Genomic DNA, 17,263 nt, shown 5'->3' with positions numbered 1-17,263 from the left:
TTAAATTGCCTTAATCTGTTAAACATCACTTCAGAAATATCTGAAAACAAACTGAAATTTCATAGGGGTGCTAATAATTTTGTCTTCAACTGTAGGTATCATCTCAGTTGCTTTCTCTTATTCTCTCTTGGTGTACTAATGTAAACTACAGACATGATAAACATTGTAAACCTCAGCGTGTTAGAACTGCTTTCCGGGAAATCTATCAAAGGTCATGGTTTTTAAAGATTGATATTGTACAAAATGAGGATGCAAGTTACTTCACGTGCCGATTCTTTTTGAAACTTTGAAGAATATCTTATCTCTTACCAGTGTCTGGATTTCTAATTCAAGCAAAGTCGAACTCCAGTTGAGCTTTGCTCCTGCTTTGACCAGTGTAGTCAAATGTGTGCTGCCTTTTTATTTTTGCCTGATAGGCATAAAAATGTTTCAAAGTATTGTATTTGCATACAAATATCAGATTTAGACCCAGCAGCTCGACCCGATTCGCCGCCCACCCAGAAGGGCATGCATTGTTCACCGCTGCCATGTAATCAGGTCGTTCTTTGTCTTTTCTTCACATGCAAGACAAAATGAACTTAGGGCTTTAACTAAAACTCTCAAAGGGCCTTTTAGAGAAAATTACCAGCAAACCCTTCTGAGGAATGTGACCCTGTACTATTGCCGCGGGATGTGTTCCAGCTCCTGCCGGTTCACTGACATCTTTTGATACCCCCCCCAATCACTCAGACATTGCATTTGGATACAAATCTGTTTATTTCGGTTGAAGTGAGATGCAGTACAAGTCTTGAATTGTGAATTTCCCTCTGCCGTGGAGTGTGAACCACAGTTATTGCAAGTATAGCACACAACACCAGTATGCTTCTGGAAAAAAAAATGTACATTTGTTCTTACATTACATTCAACTGAGTTTTAAGTTGTTCTTTTGCAAAAGTGTTTTATTTTGTAATTCTGTAAAGGGTAAGTGGTGTTACATAGGACAAAGCTGAATTCAAATCAAACTGTTCAACACAAGAATATAAAAAATATTTTACAGAAGGCTTTACATTCACAGAAATACAGACAGTATGCACCGAAGCGATTAAGTATTAAAAAAAAATGTACAGTAGGTTCATAAAGGCCTTGTGATATAATCCTGACACACAAATGCTTATTTAACCAGAGTAATCTTGGCACCTGCGTTTGAGACCAGCTGCACTTCAAACCAGCCGTCCACACTGGACTCATTAATCCCTTCTCTGTTCTGTGCATATGGTGGATTCCCGCTGGTCTCCAACATCAATATTACACAACTATTACAAAATATATATATGTCGAGCCAGCTGTGGTTGTCAAAAGGATGTTGTTACCTGAATAATTTTGTGGCTCAAAGGAAGATCTTTGAAGTTGACGTTGTGCTGTGGAACATTAGATTAGCATGTGATTTGAATGAAGGGAAAACGGAGGTGTGGCGGCGGCTCACGAGGGTGTTTTGAGTTATTAGTGAGTTTTAAAATCCCAATTTTTGAAGCGGATATGAGAATATTCTAAGTTTTGACGCTGCTACAATTTTGTGCAAATATTTGAATACCTGAAGTGTCTTGTTGCGCTTATTTTGTAATGGACAAAATGTAATCATGTAAAGTGCTTGTGTAACAATCATTGTAAAAACAAGAATTATGTGCTAAAATCACTTTCGAATCAGACGAGACGAACAAATCTAGTGCGAAAAACTCGAGTTGCAATGGGGCGAGTGTATCGGGGCCTGAATCTCTCACCGATAAAATTCGGAATGTCTAACACAAGGAAAGAATGCGATTCCCTCACTTCCACAATCCACTTTGGTTACATGTACAAACTGTATGTCTGCATAGCTTTCCAGAAGAGTTCTAATAACAATGTAGCACCACTGAAGCTGAGATACAGAATACTGACTACATGTGTATATAAATATATAAGTATCATATAAGCATACCTGAATGAACGACTATCACGCTCCAAATAACTATTAAAGAGACTTTAACCATGGCTTGCAAAAAGCACAGAGGGCCAAGCGTTACAAAACTACACTATCTTAAGGAGCGCATGTTGCAAAACGTACATAAGTAGTCTAAAGGTTAACTACAACCATAAAATCGAAAAACTAATAAAATATGTAAAAGTAGAATAAATACGCCCGTTTTTGCTTTGGAGCTTTTACAAAAGTAATTAAAGCATGTATAGTTCATAAGAACCAGAGTTTGTGTTGGTTTGTTCCCCCTATGATTAGTTATCAGGCGATTTTACAGCACCTTGAACAAAAAGTATGATAGAGGGAAGCACTGCATGTTTTTTTGACATACATATTTCTGTTCTAAGCTATGCTAAGGAAAGAGCCTTCCCGCCTTTATTTTAGCAAATGGCAAAGACTATATACTTGATGCACAAGCACTGCAAAAGCATGCATGTTAGTAAAACAAATGAAACCAGTTCCAGTACACAGCATGCGATACTCTAGTAAAAATTGGCCTATGGTCTCTTTAAGAGTTATACGGAGTTTGGAAGTGAGGGAATATTTGGATCAGGTTTCTGCTCCGGTGAACAGAACAGGAAAAGTCGACTCCGAAGGCTTTTATAGGCAAACCTGAAATACATCATATGTCCCATAGCAACAAATGAAACCGAGATGAGCACGAGAAGGCCAAAAGCCTCTGGATTTGGTGCAAGGATGACCATGATGAAGTGTAGGAGATCAAGAAGATAGTTCATGGAGTTCTGGACACCGTTGATGACACCTCTCTCGGATTCAATCACATTCTCTTGGATCAGTTGGGTCACGGTCAAATCAAAGGACCAAAGACCTAAAAGCAATTCAAGAGAATCAATTAAAGCATTGTTGAACATTACAGCAATTATCACAAAAATGACTTCTTGTTTTCGGTCTCAAAGGTTGGCTTTATAACTTACAGGTGATACGGATATCATTATTCTCCCCTTGAAGATAATGGGAAATTAGGTCTAAAAATGATTTATATAGTTTCCTGTTGGTTGCTCATTTACTCACCAATTCTAGCAGCAATAACACCGGCGAAAAGAAGACTGACGGACATGTAGGACTCTATTTGTGGGGCTTCCTCAAAAACAGTGGCGTTGATCTGGATCTGCGGTTCAATCGTAGGAACAAGAGTAGGACTCTCACGCAGTGAGCCGCTGTCTCCAAACAGATGCCTTAAGACCTCGTTGAAGGGCGAGACGCTGAGATCGAAAGAGCTGCCAGGAGCAAAGACGGATGCTACGCAGAGCATGAGGCAAGATAGTTGGGTGACTCCAGCGATGAAGCCGGTTCTGATCAGGCCACACTTCTTTCTGACCCAAGTGAAAGCCACAGTTCCACAGATGCCAGATATAGCCGAAGCTCCCATGAGGAGACTGAGCACGGAGCCGTTCAGGCCCTGAGTGTAAGCGTAGCCCGTGGTGATGCAGTCGAAACCCAGAACGGTCATGTAGAGGAAAGCCAGAGACATGCCAGCAAAGAAAATGGACTGGTTGTAGTAGGCCACCCAGCCATCCTTAAAGGTGCGGATGGGTTCTGCCATTTGGTAGCAGCAACTGGTGTTCTTCTTAACCTCAGCAGTTTCATTCATCAGCTGGGAGCCTTCAACTGGATTTTCATTATTTCCAATCTCTGCAACAGCGAAATGAAAAATGACAAAAGTAAAATAAAAATGGATAAGTCGCTCTTTCTTGTCAGCACTGTTTAGAAAAATGAATTCTGCAATGAACAGTTCTTTCCACAATGTGTGAAATATGAAATAAAATAAAAATAAAATGAATGTCTGTTTTTAGCACATGATAAAACTAGTCAAAAAAAAGAAAATAACTAATCCAAAAATGCTGGTCATGAAAACAAATTCTTTAAAAATGGTTAGGTGGTTAAGCTTGACCAATGCAGTGGACACTACAGTTTGAGTAACTTAATGATTAAATGGATTATTTGCTTCCAGGGTGTCACAATTTTATGGAATGTTAATCTTTTGTAATGGGAGAAAACCAATAGGTAACAGGGTTGTGCACAAAGTCGGGCAGGTGAAAATCTTTGTTTCAAGGCAGAGTAGTATTGCCAACTTATCTTTTCTTAGTCTTAAGTTAAATAATAATCTAAAGTGTCTAAATGTGCTTACTACTGCTATTACAGGGCTTACTACAAAAAAATTATTTTATTATTTTGGACTCGATTTGTGGAAAATGCTGGAAGAATTTGAGTGGAATTGCAAACCTTTTTGTACATTGAGGTGCTTCAGCTCTTGGTCATCAGAGTCCTTCTGTCCTGCCTTGACTGCAAGTGCTGGAGTCTTCTGATAAACTTTCCAAAGTAAAAAGTACTCCAAGCACATGGAGAACAGGTTCCAGCCCGAGATAAAACCACAGCCGATAAAATTGGAGCCGAATGCCATGATCTGGCCCACCAGCATTGGAGCCATAATGTTGGTTAACTGGTCAATTATTCTCACAGTTGCATTCATATCTAACAAAACAGAAATATAGAAAGCAAAAGGGAATGTGTTAATAACAGATATATTCTGATTCTTATGCTCATGATCTCTGGTTGCATATGTTTAATTAAAAAAAAATTTTTTTAAATATTATTACAATTTTGAATAACAGTTTTCTATTTTAATATTTTTTCAAACATTATTCCTGCCAATTTATTTCAGCCATTACTGCAGTCTTAAGTGTCTTATAACCCATCAAAAATCATTCTGATATGCCTACATGGTGCTCAAGAAATATTTTTATCATCAATGTTGAGAACAGTTATGGCTGCATTTTATATTTGTGACAGATGTATTCACTAGTCAACTTTGATTAAATCAACTTGTCCATGCTGAATAAAAGCACACAAAAAGAGGAAGAAAAAAAGATTGTGGCTATGTGCTAACTCTCATGCTTTTTCTGGCTGTAGGTTACTGGGTTCATCAGGTACACTGATGGGTTTAAAATGACAGTCATAAGGACTGACAGCTGAACTCTATAAAGATAAGACGAATGATTGTAATAAATACAGGTGTAATGTATTTTATGAGTTTCCTCAACTGAAATGAGTTTTATAGACAACACAGAGAACAAACGCTTTCAATTACAGAACAAAACATACATTCAAATATAAAATTAAATATAAAAAGTTATACTTTAGTATAAAGTATATTTGTTTTCAAAATAAAGACTTCGGTCAAACCTATAGTTAATGTAATGAACTACAATCGTATTTACTCTGCTAGGAACGTGAAATTCACAGTGAGACTAGTGGGTTCAAATGAATTTGATATGCTGTCTAATGCAATAAAAGTCGTACATTTGTCATTTTGGCCAAATACGTTTTGAGGCCACTGTAATGAAGGTTGAAGAAGGTAAAGTATTCCACATCCTGACCTGCCAGTTTGCTCCGATCATCTCCAGCCACAACCACGACCCAGTCCCTCTGGATGGTGATGGACATAGCCGTGCTGGCCAGGTTAGCGATGTTAGCGATGGTGATGACCATAATGTAGCATGTGGTCTGCAATGACACAGAACACGTAATCAAAAAATAAGTCGCTGTGTCTAAAATAGCAGCAGCACATATTATTTGTTAGTTTTATTTGTTGTTAGTCCACTGCCATAAAAAAGCTTGATTTTCAGGAACAGTCCAGAATAGAAAATGGTTCGCTGAATGAGTCCCTTTTTGTCTGCTCTATGGGTTCTCGACCTCAGCGACACCAGGACAAACAGCAGTTTTGTTTGTTATTGTATATGAAAAGTTAAAGCTTTCCAGCCCTTTAACAGACTCAAAGGACTAATATTGAGCAAGCGACATGCTTTCCGCTCACATGACAACCCTGGATTCTGCTGACAGCACGTCTCTGTTTTGTTATCAAGGTTTCACGTTTCAGTAGCATGAGTTTAAGTCGAGTCTGCGTGGAAAAAAAGTAGAGAGCTGTATGTTTTAGATAAAATTACCTCCTGTTTAGGTTGGAAATTACTGAAATGATTGAAAAAAAACGAATATCCCGTTATAAGGAGATTGTCTGCCACTGATTACTGAGAAAAATAAACTTCCAAACATTTTAAACAGCGAGGCAAATTTAGAGTGAAAGCATTTGCATACAATTGGTGCAAAAACAACACCGGAGGCTACCAAGAACTGCAGCGAGAGGCTTCTGCTCTTGGAAATGAAGACTTTCTGTCTTAGTGCATATATATAAATGTAATAATACCGCTTTTGGAGAACTATTTGCCCGTACAGCAAATACTGATGAATAGTGTCAAGAGTTTTACAAGTAAGCAGACTCACCAGCAACCATCCATCGTACAAGGTTGTAAGTTGTACTTTATATTGGAAAACGACCATCAGTAGGACACCACAAAGAATGACAGCACTGTTCTGGACAACTAAAGACGTCTGCGCCACTGAAATAGAGAGAAAAATCCAGACTCAGTAAAATATGTTGGAATAAATAGCTCTAATGAGAAAGGATGCGTAACGTATCAAGGTTGCACGATATAATAATTCTGCATGGTCTGTGGTTGGAGCTTTGCCATATTTACCTTTCAGTCTGGGGTTTTTGTCCACCCAGTCACCAATAATAGCGCCCAGTAAGAGGACAGACCCCGCAACCACCAGTCCATACACGGCTGTCAGGAGTAAACTATTGCCATACAGCTCCACCAAAAACACAGCCACAGCAAAATTCCACATCCGATCCCCCTGCAACACAAGAATAAGTTTGTGATTTACATATCACTGTAGTTTTATGGGGTTCATACAAAACAGTTAATTGCCATAAGTAGTCGGCAGCTGTTAATAGCTGGTATGGATCGATATATCTATACAAGACAACATACTATATAGTGCACATAATATTCTGTCTGTATTATGTACAGGTCTTCTGTATAATGTGTGTTTGTATATATGCACGTGCATATGCTTACATATGTATACGCACATACGTGTTAAAACATTGATATCCTGTCCTTTAAGGCAAAATTAAATGCGTATGTTATATATATATAAATTTCTATGTCACTGTGTTTGAATCATTGAAGGAAATGACGGGCTGTCAAGCACAGATCCTAATGCAAAGAGGCTCTTACCCATGTAGACAGGGCATGTCCGAGGTAAATGAGGAATTTCGCAGACTTCAAGAAATCGCCAACTCTTCCTGAAAAGACAGACATTCAAGTGCAAGGTTATTTACAATTTCAAGCCGAAGCCGCGTTTCTTGTACATCGCAGCACTTGCAAAAAACACTTACCACAGCAAGGTTTTTTAGATGCAGCGCTGTCCATTGTGCATTGAAAGTCGATTGTATTTGCTCGGTTTAATTTGTCAAGATTTAAATTCCTTTGTATTGTTCAGGTCGAACAAGTAAATCCTCCGCCGCAAATATCTCCTCACACAAAAACGCGAATATTTCCCTTCTCTCCTCTCCAAACTTAGCTATCACTGTAGCTGAAGTTGGAGAGAAATAACCTCTTCTAGAACGGCTAAATGTGTGAAAACATATAATTCCCGAAAGGGCCAGACCCGCGCTGACGGACGCAGCCGACCTCCGTGTTTACCACGCAGCCCTCCTCTCGGACCGCGGCTGATATACGGCGAATAACACTCAGACTCCGCCCCTTTTGCGCTCGACAAAGACCGAACCGGTGTTTCCGTGACACAGCAACATATTTAATAACGCGAGCTTGTCTAACCCGGTCGAAATCACGATTGTGCAAAACACGGCTAAAATAAAACAATATGTAAATTCGGATAAAATCTAAAGCGTACTGCTTACATGTTATGTTATGGGAGACGGGGCTATAGCTGTGCATTGTCCAGAAGTGCATTTTACATGATTTCAGACACCTCGTATAATCCCCTTTTAAAAGTATGTAGTTCTGAATCCTGCCCTTTAAGGCGAAATTAAACGCGTATGCTATAGCTGTTGGTTAAATGAACAAACTGAAAACACAACAGCATACATTAGGATAAGGATCAACAATAGGCTATAATAAAAGTAGGCTATCGGGGCACGTTGTCATAAAATATAAACATGATCACTATTTTTTAATGGGTACTAATGCCACATGTTTAATTAATCATTAATAGTAGTATTATTACTATCGTTTGATGTGTGAGAACTAGCCCCCATGGCTGCATATTTTTTCACTACACTAAATAATACATTCTTTTGTGTGTCTTAAATTATAAGGGCCAATATATCTTATTAATTATCATTCAGTTGGTATGCCATCTAAAACCCATATCAGTATCAATCAGCATCAGATAATCTCATGTGTCACCATGACATGCCTTGATGGCTGTTCTGTTGGACTCAATGGCCTAAATCGTGCACAGTATATCTCTGTCAATAGATGTGGAAGTTTTACAATATAGTTTTACTCTACTTTTGATAGTTTACATGTAATCAGTGCAAACATTTTCATATATGGATTAAAGGACACACAGACAGACAGATAGATAGATAGATAGATAGATAGATAGATAGATAGATAGATAGATAGATAGATAGATAGATAGATAGATAGATAGATAGATAGATATAGATAGATAGACAGACAGACAGATAGATGGTTGATAGATAGATAGATAGATAGATAGATAGATAGATAGATAGATAGACAGACAGACAGACAGATAGATGGTTGATAGATAGATAGATAGATATAGATAGATAGACAGACAGACAGATAGATAGATAGATAAATAGATAGATAGATAGATAGATAGATAGATAGATAGATAGATAGATAGATAGATATACAGACAGATCAAAAATCAGCTCTGCAAGTTTTGTTTCTCGCTCTACTGAGTTGCACTTTGGATCAATGACAGCTATTTCCCAACAGCTTGGCAGTGAATGGCTCTTCCCAATAGTCAGATGTATTTTATTCAGGTCAGTGCTTTGTGTCAGTATTAACACACAGCATTTGAGCACAGAAACAAACATAATGTGAAATAGGGTAACACTTTATTTTGATGGTCCCTTTTTAACATTTTTGCTGATTGTAAGTAACTTACATGTCAAATAACTTTCATTGTGCTGATCTCCCAGCAGACATTCTACTTAATATAGGTAACTTTTCAAGAACATGTCAACATATTCTAACCCTAACATTACCAGTATACTAACACTCTACTAGCACTATAGTGAGAGTTAGGAGATATGTATTGTGCAACTTTACTTATAGTAAAAAGAATATGTTAAAGGGAACTTCAAAATAAAGTGAAACCAGAAATAGCAGAAAAACCTAGTTATTTAAAAAAACTGTGCATGTTCAGGAAAATATTTTTGCCTTCTTGTTTTATTACACACTCACACTTACTTCTCCAACCCAATTCTTGCATAAGAGAGGCTCAAAAGAGTGCATTTCAATCTGTTATAATCTGTTATATAGTCTGAGTGGATGTTCTTCATTTAACACTGGCTATGTAAAAGCTCAAATTATGTTTTTTAATATATATGTTCATAAAAAGTAAAGTAATGCTTTGCTCCGTTTGTTTTTTTTTAAGTAACAACATGATGCAATGATATGTCACATTTAATCACATAACAAACAGACAGGATTGTGTTGTTATGCCTCTTTTCTAGTGGTTTTCATATTTGTTTGCTGCAGTATTTGCATGGAATGACAAGGCAACATCTAATACTGGTTTTGGGCTTGATTAAAAAGTCTGACGATTAGGAACCATCCCATTCACAGAAAGCTGAAAGCTGAGTCATGTTGCCATCCGGAATCATCCTATCCACAGAAATTTGAGACATGGCACACGTCACAGACTTGGTGTTGTTCTCTATCGCTCTGATGGTATCATAACACTACAATGAGTTTTACACCTTGTAGATGTAAACGATATGAGCGAGCAAATATCATTTACATCTACGTTTAATCAATACAATTAAATAATCTGACGCTCTGTTATTGACTTTTTGTTATCAAACTAAACAGCAGCAATATTCAGGCTCTTTTAAGGGTTGTCAAAGTGGAAAACGCGTTTTTGGTCTACATCTAGATTAAATTCAGCAATCAATTAAGCTTGGTGTTCTCAGACCTGATTATTTCCAACATATTTAGTAACCCCGGATATCGACAGTCTCTCGTCTGATAAGGATCCAAACTTTACACAGGTGTCTAGAATCAATACAGTACGCAGAGTTCGCTTACTGCCATGACCATGACTGAACCCAAACAAACTAGTGTGTTTGTGATATTAGAGGTGGAAACACACAGGTAAACACCGTCCACGTGATTTAACACCTAAGCCTTTCATGGGTGACCACACATTTCAACAGAACTGTACAGCACAGGGGCTGATGCACAATCAACAGGACCACAAACACAAACACTGTAATTCAGTAAATGCAGGTTTTTGGTGTCATGAATGAGGTTAGTAGTTTACGAAACAGGAGAGTGGGATCTAACTGGTATTAAAAATAGGAATGATTAACAAAACCATTGGAATCTATGTTTAGCGCAACAGACAACAGATTAAAATGACTGGCTTGCTTTTAATATCTGAACAATTAAGTGTGAATAATCTAGTTTGTACTTGCAATGACTCAATTTTTAAAATATAGTTTGCCTGTACAATGCATCAGACAGAATTTATCAGACAATAGAAATTTATGTTTTTCTGGTCTAAAAATATTTATTTGTATATTGCAGATATTGTTAGAGACTAGTGATGAATGATAAAAAACCTTTTTAGGGCAACCAAATGTTCCTCTTTTTTTGTCTCAGTGTAATTTCATGTATGTTTTGTTGAACCTTTTGTTTGAATTTAAGATTGTGGCTGTTGGATGTTGCTGGAGATATAAGCAAAAGGCTTCATTGTACCCTAAATACTACTTAGATCCAATGGATTCGACACATTTTTAGAGTAGAAGCCGGTCAGCTTTGACTAAATTCATTACCACAACACTTCACCTCTCCTCACCACAAAGTTAAAATGCAAACAATGTGATTTGACATGTTTTGAACAAAACTCTCCAGTTACACGGCAACAAAAATATTTGGCTAAGTAAGTCACGTACACCAAAAGGTATGCTATCAAGATCATTAGTTAAAAAAGTTAAAAAATACCCCCTCAAGCAGAGAAATCAGATAGGATAGTATCATATAATCAAATAGACATCGACTGTTTTGGTGGGACACTGTGTGTGAAATATTCTAAAATCGGTTTGGATGTATAATGCTATATACTGACATATATTGTATATTTTGGGGACATTTCATCACAAACTGTGACCTCATGGATCAGGATTCTGGATTTAGGATTGTGGTTGTTGACTATTTAGTGTTGTGGGAGAAAATGTCAAAAGGCTCCATTGTACATTAAGTACTACTAGTATTTGATGGAATTAACATTTTTACAGTAAAATCCTGTCAGCTTTGACTATATTTCTTTCTATTGAAAGTTAAAATGCAATTGTGCTTTGACGTGTTTTAACAAACCTCTGTTACAATGCAACAAAAATGTGTGGATAAGGTTGGATAAGATGTTGTACTGCAAGAGTTAGGTAATCATGTTAATTTTTTTTAAATCCCCCCTTAAGTGTGGTAGGATGTCAAAAAGGATACGATAATATCAGCTTCACGTAGCTTTTAGATTTTATTTCCCAACAACAATATTTAGCGGATATTTAATAAGTGTATGTGGTACACTAGCAGTTATCACATTATTTATTTTGTCCACCTTTCAAGTATGGAGTGAAATCAGATAGGATAGTATCAGATAATAACAGTTTCAGGCAAATATCAGCTGGTTGGTGGTCAAAAACCTTTTGCATTTGACCTATCTGAGCTTTTACTTTTGATCATTTACATCCTATTTTTTTAATCGCATAACCTGTACTTAAACCATCCAGTCTCTCATATTTGTTAAAATGCTCCAGTCTGTTGTAGCCATCTTCAAACCATACACCATTATTGTGGGCGTAATGATTTTGTAAACACTTCAGTGACGTAATTTTAAAGCGTCGCAGTTGTCTGAGCTCCCGCAGACGTCATTCGTGTTCGACGAACACTTTGCATGTGGAAATGTTTCCTTAAATTTTCCGCGTCGTTTTGATAGAAAATGTCTTCTAAAAACAGCCAGAGAACGGAAGCTGGAGCTCAAGAAGAGCGTGCGCAAAAAGAGGAGTTAAACAAGAAGGTTTCCTATCAAACATGTTTTGTATATCTTATATAATGTAACAATTGTGGTCACACAAAGTGGTCACTATTACAGTACGATTAGCACATTTATGTTTCCAATCAGTAATGTGCGGTTCATTTACAGATAAAAGAACAAAAGATTGTTGTTGACGAGTTGAGCAATCTGAAGAAAAACAGGGTATGTATGCCGTCTTGTTATATTAATTAGTCTGTCATATGGGTCATTCTACATGTGAGGAGCAGATGCTGTCACTTAATTATAGATGGCAAAAACAAACGGCAGTTTACACAGATTCTATAGAAGACCATATATTTTGAACAAGACTACATAGCTAAATAAATAACTAAATAGTTATCTGTAATAATATAATGTAAATATATAGTCTTAGAAATTAATATTTCCAGTTATTTCAAAGTTACTTCATATTGAACGCAGGAGAATATGCTTTTACTACTTCATAATGCTTTTCCAATTACGTTTTCCAATTAAATAAATGTAATGAAAGTAGTAAAAACCTTTTTTCTGGAAAACACTGCTTTTATTTTGCATGTAATAACGTGAGTCATATCAAAGTGTGCCTCAAGGTCATGGCATACATTTAAATGAAAAGTGTATTATCATTTCTTTTAATTTTTCAAGAATTATAATGACTCATTTGTTTAGACTATGTAGATCTGCTAGTGTACCAGTATATTGCTAGTTCTAGTACTCATAAGCTTATTTTTACAGAGAGTGTATACCCAGCAGCCCAACAGCAATATATTCTTCCTAGCAGATAAAGGGGAGACTCTCGGCGCTTGTAAAAGTAAGATTCATAAATGACAAATATAAATCAGAAATAATAGTTGAGTGCTTCCTAATGCTGCCATAATCTCTTCTTTCATAGAGGATCTGGATAACATGAGAAAAGAATATCAAGATATATAGTGCCTTGAGATCATGTGTGGGATCTGCTGTGTGGTCAGTTTGACCACACCACATGATCCACTGGATAAGCATGTCCATGAAAATCTCAAACACAGAGGGCCCAACTCAAGCCGGGACATTACAGAAACAATCTCAAACTGCAGTCTCCTGTTCTCTGCACACGTGCTTCACATGAGAGGTTGCCTGACACCTCAGCCTCTTCAAGATGATAATGGAAACATGCTTCTTTGGAATGGAGAGGTATTTGGTGGTCTGAGAGTCGATCTGGGAGAAAATGACACCAAAGTTGTTCTCCATCGCCTCTCAATGGCGCAGTGCGCTTCAGATGTAGTAGCTTTATTATCACAACTCAAAGGACCCTGGGCATTTATATATTACCAAAAAGTAGAGCACTGTATTTGGTTTGGGAGAGACTTTTTTGGAAGAAGAAGTCTGCTTTGGAAATTCGATCCTGAAAAGGCATCTTTCACACTTTCATCAATTGCTTCCCTACCAGTAGATGGTATTCAGTCCCAGTGGCAGGAAGTACCACCTCGTGGAGTGTACAGGTTTGACCTAACGGACTCTTCACCTCTAGGAACATTTATATTTGAACTTCATCCGTGGGTTTTCCATCGTGACGAAGAGTTAAATGAAAGCCAGGAATTGAAAAGCGAAGGTCTTCCTAGATCTGTCTCCATAAAAGCAAGTAGTTCTGGACTTTACCTGACCTCCCCAATTTGTCCAATAAACACATCCATTTCATCACTTACACCTGAACAAGATCAAAATGCTTCTCAAACCTCTTTTGAAAATCTGAAAGAATTCCTAACAAGCTCCAAAAAGAAAGCAATGGTTAGCGCGCTCATCGACGTTCTAAGTGAGGCAGTCCGTAAGAGAGTATGGTACCTACCTGCTCAGGATGAATTAGAGATCCCCTTAAATCATACGAAAGCCGATATTGCCATTCTTTTTTCTGGGGGAATTGATTCAATGATATTAGCTGCCCTTGCTGATAGGCACATCCCTGCAGACAAACCCATTGACCTTCTTAATGTTGCCTTCAAAATCCAAGAAAAAACAGTGCCTCCCAAGTCTTTAAAGAAAGCGAAAAATAAGAAGAAAGACTGTGATGCGGATAAAATGCAATCTGTTCAACAGAGCTTTAATTGTTTTGATGTGCCAGACAGAATAACCGGTAGAGCTGGTCTGCAAGAACTAAAAAACCTCAGTCCAAATCGTCAATGGAACTTTATAGAAATTAACGTAACTCAAGATGAGCTTAAAGAAATGCGCCAGAAACGCATCTGCCATTTAGTACACCCTTTGGACACTGTTCTGGATGACAGCCTTGGATGTGCTGTCTGGTTTGCCGCCAGAGGAATTGGAGTCATAAATGAGGGCGTTGAAGAACTTTACACTTCAGAAGCAAAGGTAACCTTTTTTTTTCAGTTTGCACTTGGATTACGTCTGAATGAAAAATGTATGGTAATTTAAATCCTAGGTCACACTGCATGAATATATTCCTCTTCTCGCAGGTGGTTTTGACTGGCATTGGGGCAGATGAACAACTGGCGGGATACTCCAGACACAGGGTGCGTTTTAAAAACTCAGGATTAGAAGGACTCGTCAAAGAACTGGCTATGGAACTGGGGCGAATATCCTCAAGAAATCTTGGAAGGGATGACCGAATCATTGGGGACCATGGAAAAGAGGCCAGGCAGGAATTACACTTTGCAAATTTAGGCTTAATCCAAACATTAAATGCAATAGTATTGTTTATAATTTATTATTTTCTTTTATCTCAGATTCCCATACTTGGATGAAGATGTAGTCAGTTTCCTTAACGGTCTACCTGTGTCTGAGAAGGCTGACTTGTCACTACCTAGAGGAGTTGGAGAAAAACTATTACTGAGGCTAGCAGCTGTTGAGTTAGGTTTGGGACTCTCTGCTCTCTTGCCCAAGAGAGCCATGCAGTTTGGTTCCAGAATAGCCAAGTTAGAGGACAACCACGAAAAAGCCTCGGATAAGTGCAAAAGGCTTGTCGCTACGTAATTTAATATTCTGACAGTTGTCTTTAAGTTCTGTTCATTTTAATATGAATATACTCCTTAAATGTTTGGTTTGGGGCATAGGGAATGAGTACAGTTAACCCATTTATGGCAATAAATCACAAAAAAAAAAATTGTTGGCCAGTTTTATTTTGAATGTCATTACATGTTTGTACTACATTAAATAAACAGATGGATTTTGAAGTTGGTTCTTGAAGTATTTGTCACATTCTATGTATGATGGAAGATTTCCCACATCAAATCGACCAGATATCCTGTGCACGTACACAGGCCTCCTAAAATAAACAGAGTTATTATCGTCATTGAATGTAAAAACAAAACCCCAATGCAATTGTATGCCCATAAGTAACCTTAATATGAGCCATGAAAGAAAGGTCCCTGGTGCATCCCTCTTTTCAATCGGTGCATTCTGCAAAGAATTACAATTAAAAACACGTGGTTCATAACAGCTAATTAAAAATAGATAAACTGTACCTTCTTCTCATTGAGAAAAATGTCCAAAAGTGGAAGTGAGGTTCTTGAAAACAAGTAAAAGCAAGGACACTGCAAAACGAGGAAAACATATTAAAGATATTGACTCTAACAATAAGGACAAATGGTACTGAAATATCATGTATCAAACAAAAGAAAACATACTGCATTACGTGAACTTGTTTCACTCAAGAGAGGTTTTTCCTTCATACGCTGTACTTTAAGGTCCTCGTCCAACTCCAGAATCCCGTATTTGGATGTTTCTGAAAGTGGAAATTATTTATTAATGGCTTTAAAAATTTGAGGCCAAAATAATAATGTTCCGCTTACCTTCATCCTTGCATTGGTATGATAGCACTAAGCTGCTTTCTTCGTCTTTATTTTGCACTTCAAAGAACCTCTCTGTGAATTTTACCAGGCTGAAATCTTCTTTGAATAAAGTATCACTGCAAAATAAAAAAAAACTCAGCTTTTTCTAGTTTTAAATCCATTTCGAACATTTGCCTTATTTAATGTGATGCTGGTTATACCCTCCGATAACTAGTAAGTGGTCATCCACAGCACATAACTTGACCGTCAACTGAAGACAGGCAACAGCACCAAGTCTGTCCTGCAGAGACAATTAAATATTAATTTTTATATTTTACACTCACAAACCGCTTCATTCCGTAATGCTCACCTCATTTCTTCTCGTACCGTCATTTATGATTTTAACATTTGGGAATTCTTGAGCCCACTGCTGGAATGCTTCCTGGTAAAGATCATTGGTCTGTTCGAAAAAATCGTACAATTTATTATTTTGTACATAATAATATTGCAAGTCTTGAACACTATTATCAGTATGTCAATATGGTAAAAAAAATAAATAAATTAAAATTAAAATAAAAGGAATAGTTATTGCACTCACAATCACATAAACTGTGTCCACACAACGTGTTTTGGTCAGTGCCTGCACCCAGTGTGAGATAAGCGCACACGGACCGACAGGAAGCAGCGGCTTTGCAATGCCACCTAGATACTTGAAATTCCCTGTAGTGTCATTCTCGATATCCCTTTGCAGTCTCGTTCCATATCCTGCAGCTAAAATAACAGCTTTCATTGTCAGCTTAAAATGAAAGTGACGACGGCTATTATCAGCATGGGGTTTTAAATAAGCTGCTATCACCGTAAAGTTGTACACTTTGGAAGAGTTTCGCCAAGATTGTTTTTAGTGCAAAGGTAGCTGCGTGCTGTTCTGTCAGAGCCACACATGCGCAGTACTCGTTTTCAAAGCACTCCTCACATCCGCAAAAACCTTCTGAGCTCATGAATATTAATTACGTAAACGAGACGCTAGGGGAGCCCTGTACTTCGGTGCTAACGTGATAGGATCATCATCACCATTTATTTATTTACTCGGATAGGTTAAAATTCGTTTTTGTGCTTTCAAATTTAACTATACATTATGTAATATTTAATTTTGTCATTAATTTATTAAACATAATTAATTTTGAACTGTGAAAAGTCTTTTGTTCAGTGACGTTTACTTTTCTCTTTGATTTATTGTGCTTTTACTTTGTCGCTTACCATACTTTAAATTTGTTTGTAATTTTATTTTACACTTTTTATTTGTTTTTAGGGACATTTTTATTTAGTCCATTTATTACAGATAAAT

General features: G+C 37.3%; 4 protein-coding genes across 4 annotated transcripts; 2 read left to right on the top strand and 2 right to left on the bottom strand.

Moving 5' to 3' along the window:
• Positions 1 to 909: 909 nt before the first annotated feature.
• slc40a1 (solute carrier family 40 member 1) lies at positions 910 to 7,581 on the bottom strand. Its single transcript, XM_043249396.1, has 8 exons — positions 7,251 to 7,581; positions 7,090 to 7,157; positions 6,544 to 6,703; positions 6,290 to 6,405; positions 5,389 to 5,515; positions 4,235 to 4,483; positions 3,023 to 3,643; positions 910 to 2,819 (listed from the first exon to the last, which is right to left on the bottom strand). The coding sequence occupies exons 1-8, from the start codon at positions 7,282 to 7,284 to the stop codon at positions 2,506 to 2,508; spliced, it is 1,689 nt and encodes a 562-aa protein (XP_043105331.1). The 5' UTR covers positions 7,285 to 7,581; the 3' UTR covers positions 910 to 2,505.
• A 4,428-nt stretch (positions 7,582 to 12,009) lies between these two features.
• LOC122352057 (ASNSD1 upstream open reading frame protein-like) lies at positions 12,010 to 13,188 on the top strand. The gene is made up of 4 exons (XM_043249549.1): positions 12,010 to 12,157; positions 12,284 to 12,337; positions 12,890 to 12,965; positions 13,047 to 13,188. Exons 1-4 carry the CDS (start codon positions 12,080 to 12,082, stop codon positions 13,085 to 13,087), a joined length of 249 nt encoding a protein of 82 aa, XP_043105484.1. The 5' UTR covers positions 12,010 to 12,079; the 3' UTR covers positions 13,088 to 13,188.
• On the top strand, positions 13,100 to 15,321 carry asnsd1 (asparagine synthetase domain containing 1). Its single transcript, XM_043249547.1, has 3 exons — positions 13,100 to 14,500; positions 14,605 to 14,786; positions 14,875 to 15,321. Exons 1-3 carry the CDS (start codon positions 13,100 to 13,102, stop codon positions 15,119 to 15,121), a joined length of 1,830 nt encoding a protein of 609 aa, XP_043105482.1. The 3' UTR covers positions 15,122 to 15,321.
• zgc:136439 (uncharacterized protein LOC678627 homolog) lies at positions 15,250 to 16,866 on the bottom strand. The gene is made up of 8 exons (XM_043249548.1): positions 16,517 to 16,866; positions 16,289 to 16,378; positions 16,140 to 16,219; positions 15,940 to 16,055; positions 15,775 to 15,872; positions 15,613 to 15,681; positions 15,489 to 15,547; positions 15,250 to 15,413 (listed from the first exon to the last, which is right to left on the bottom strand). The coding sequence occupies exons 1-8, from the start codon at positions 16,706 to 16,708 to the stop codon at positions 15,293 to 15,295; spliced, it is 825 nt and encodes a 274-aa protein (XP_043105483.1). The 5' UTR covers positions 16,709 to 16,866; the 3' UTR covers positions 15,250 to 15,292.
• Between the last annotated feature and the right edge of the window lie 397 nt (positions 16,867 to 17,263).

Source organism: Puntigrus tetrazona, chromosome 9 (assembly GCF_018831695.1).
Source record: "Puntigrus tetrazona isolate hp1 chromosome 9, ASM1883169v1, whole genome shotgun sequence".
In the NCBI taxonomy this organism is placed as follows: domain Eukaryota; kingdom Metazoa; phylum Chordata; class Actinopteri; order Cypriniformes; family Cyprinidae; genus Puntigrus; species Puntigrus tetrazona.
Note: the sequence above shows the minus strand (reverse complement) of the source record. Positions and strands in the feature narration are given on the sequence as shown.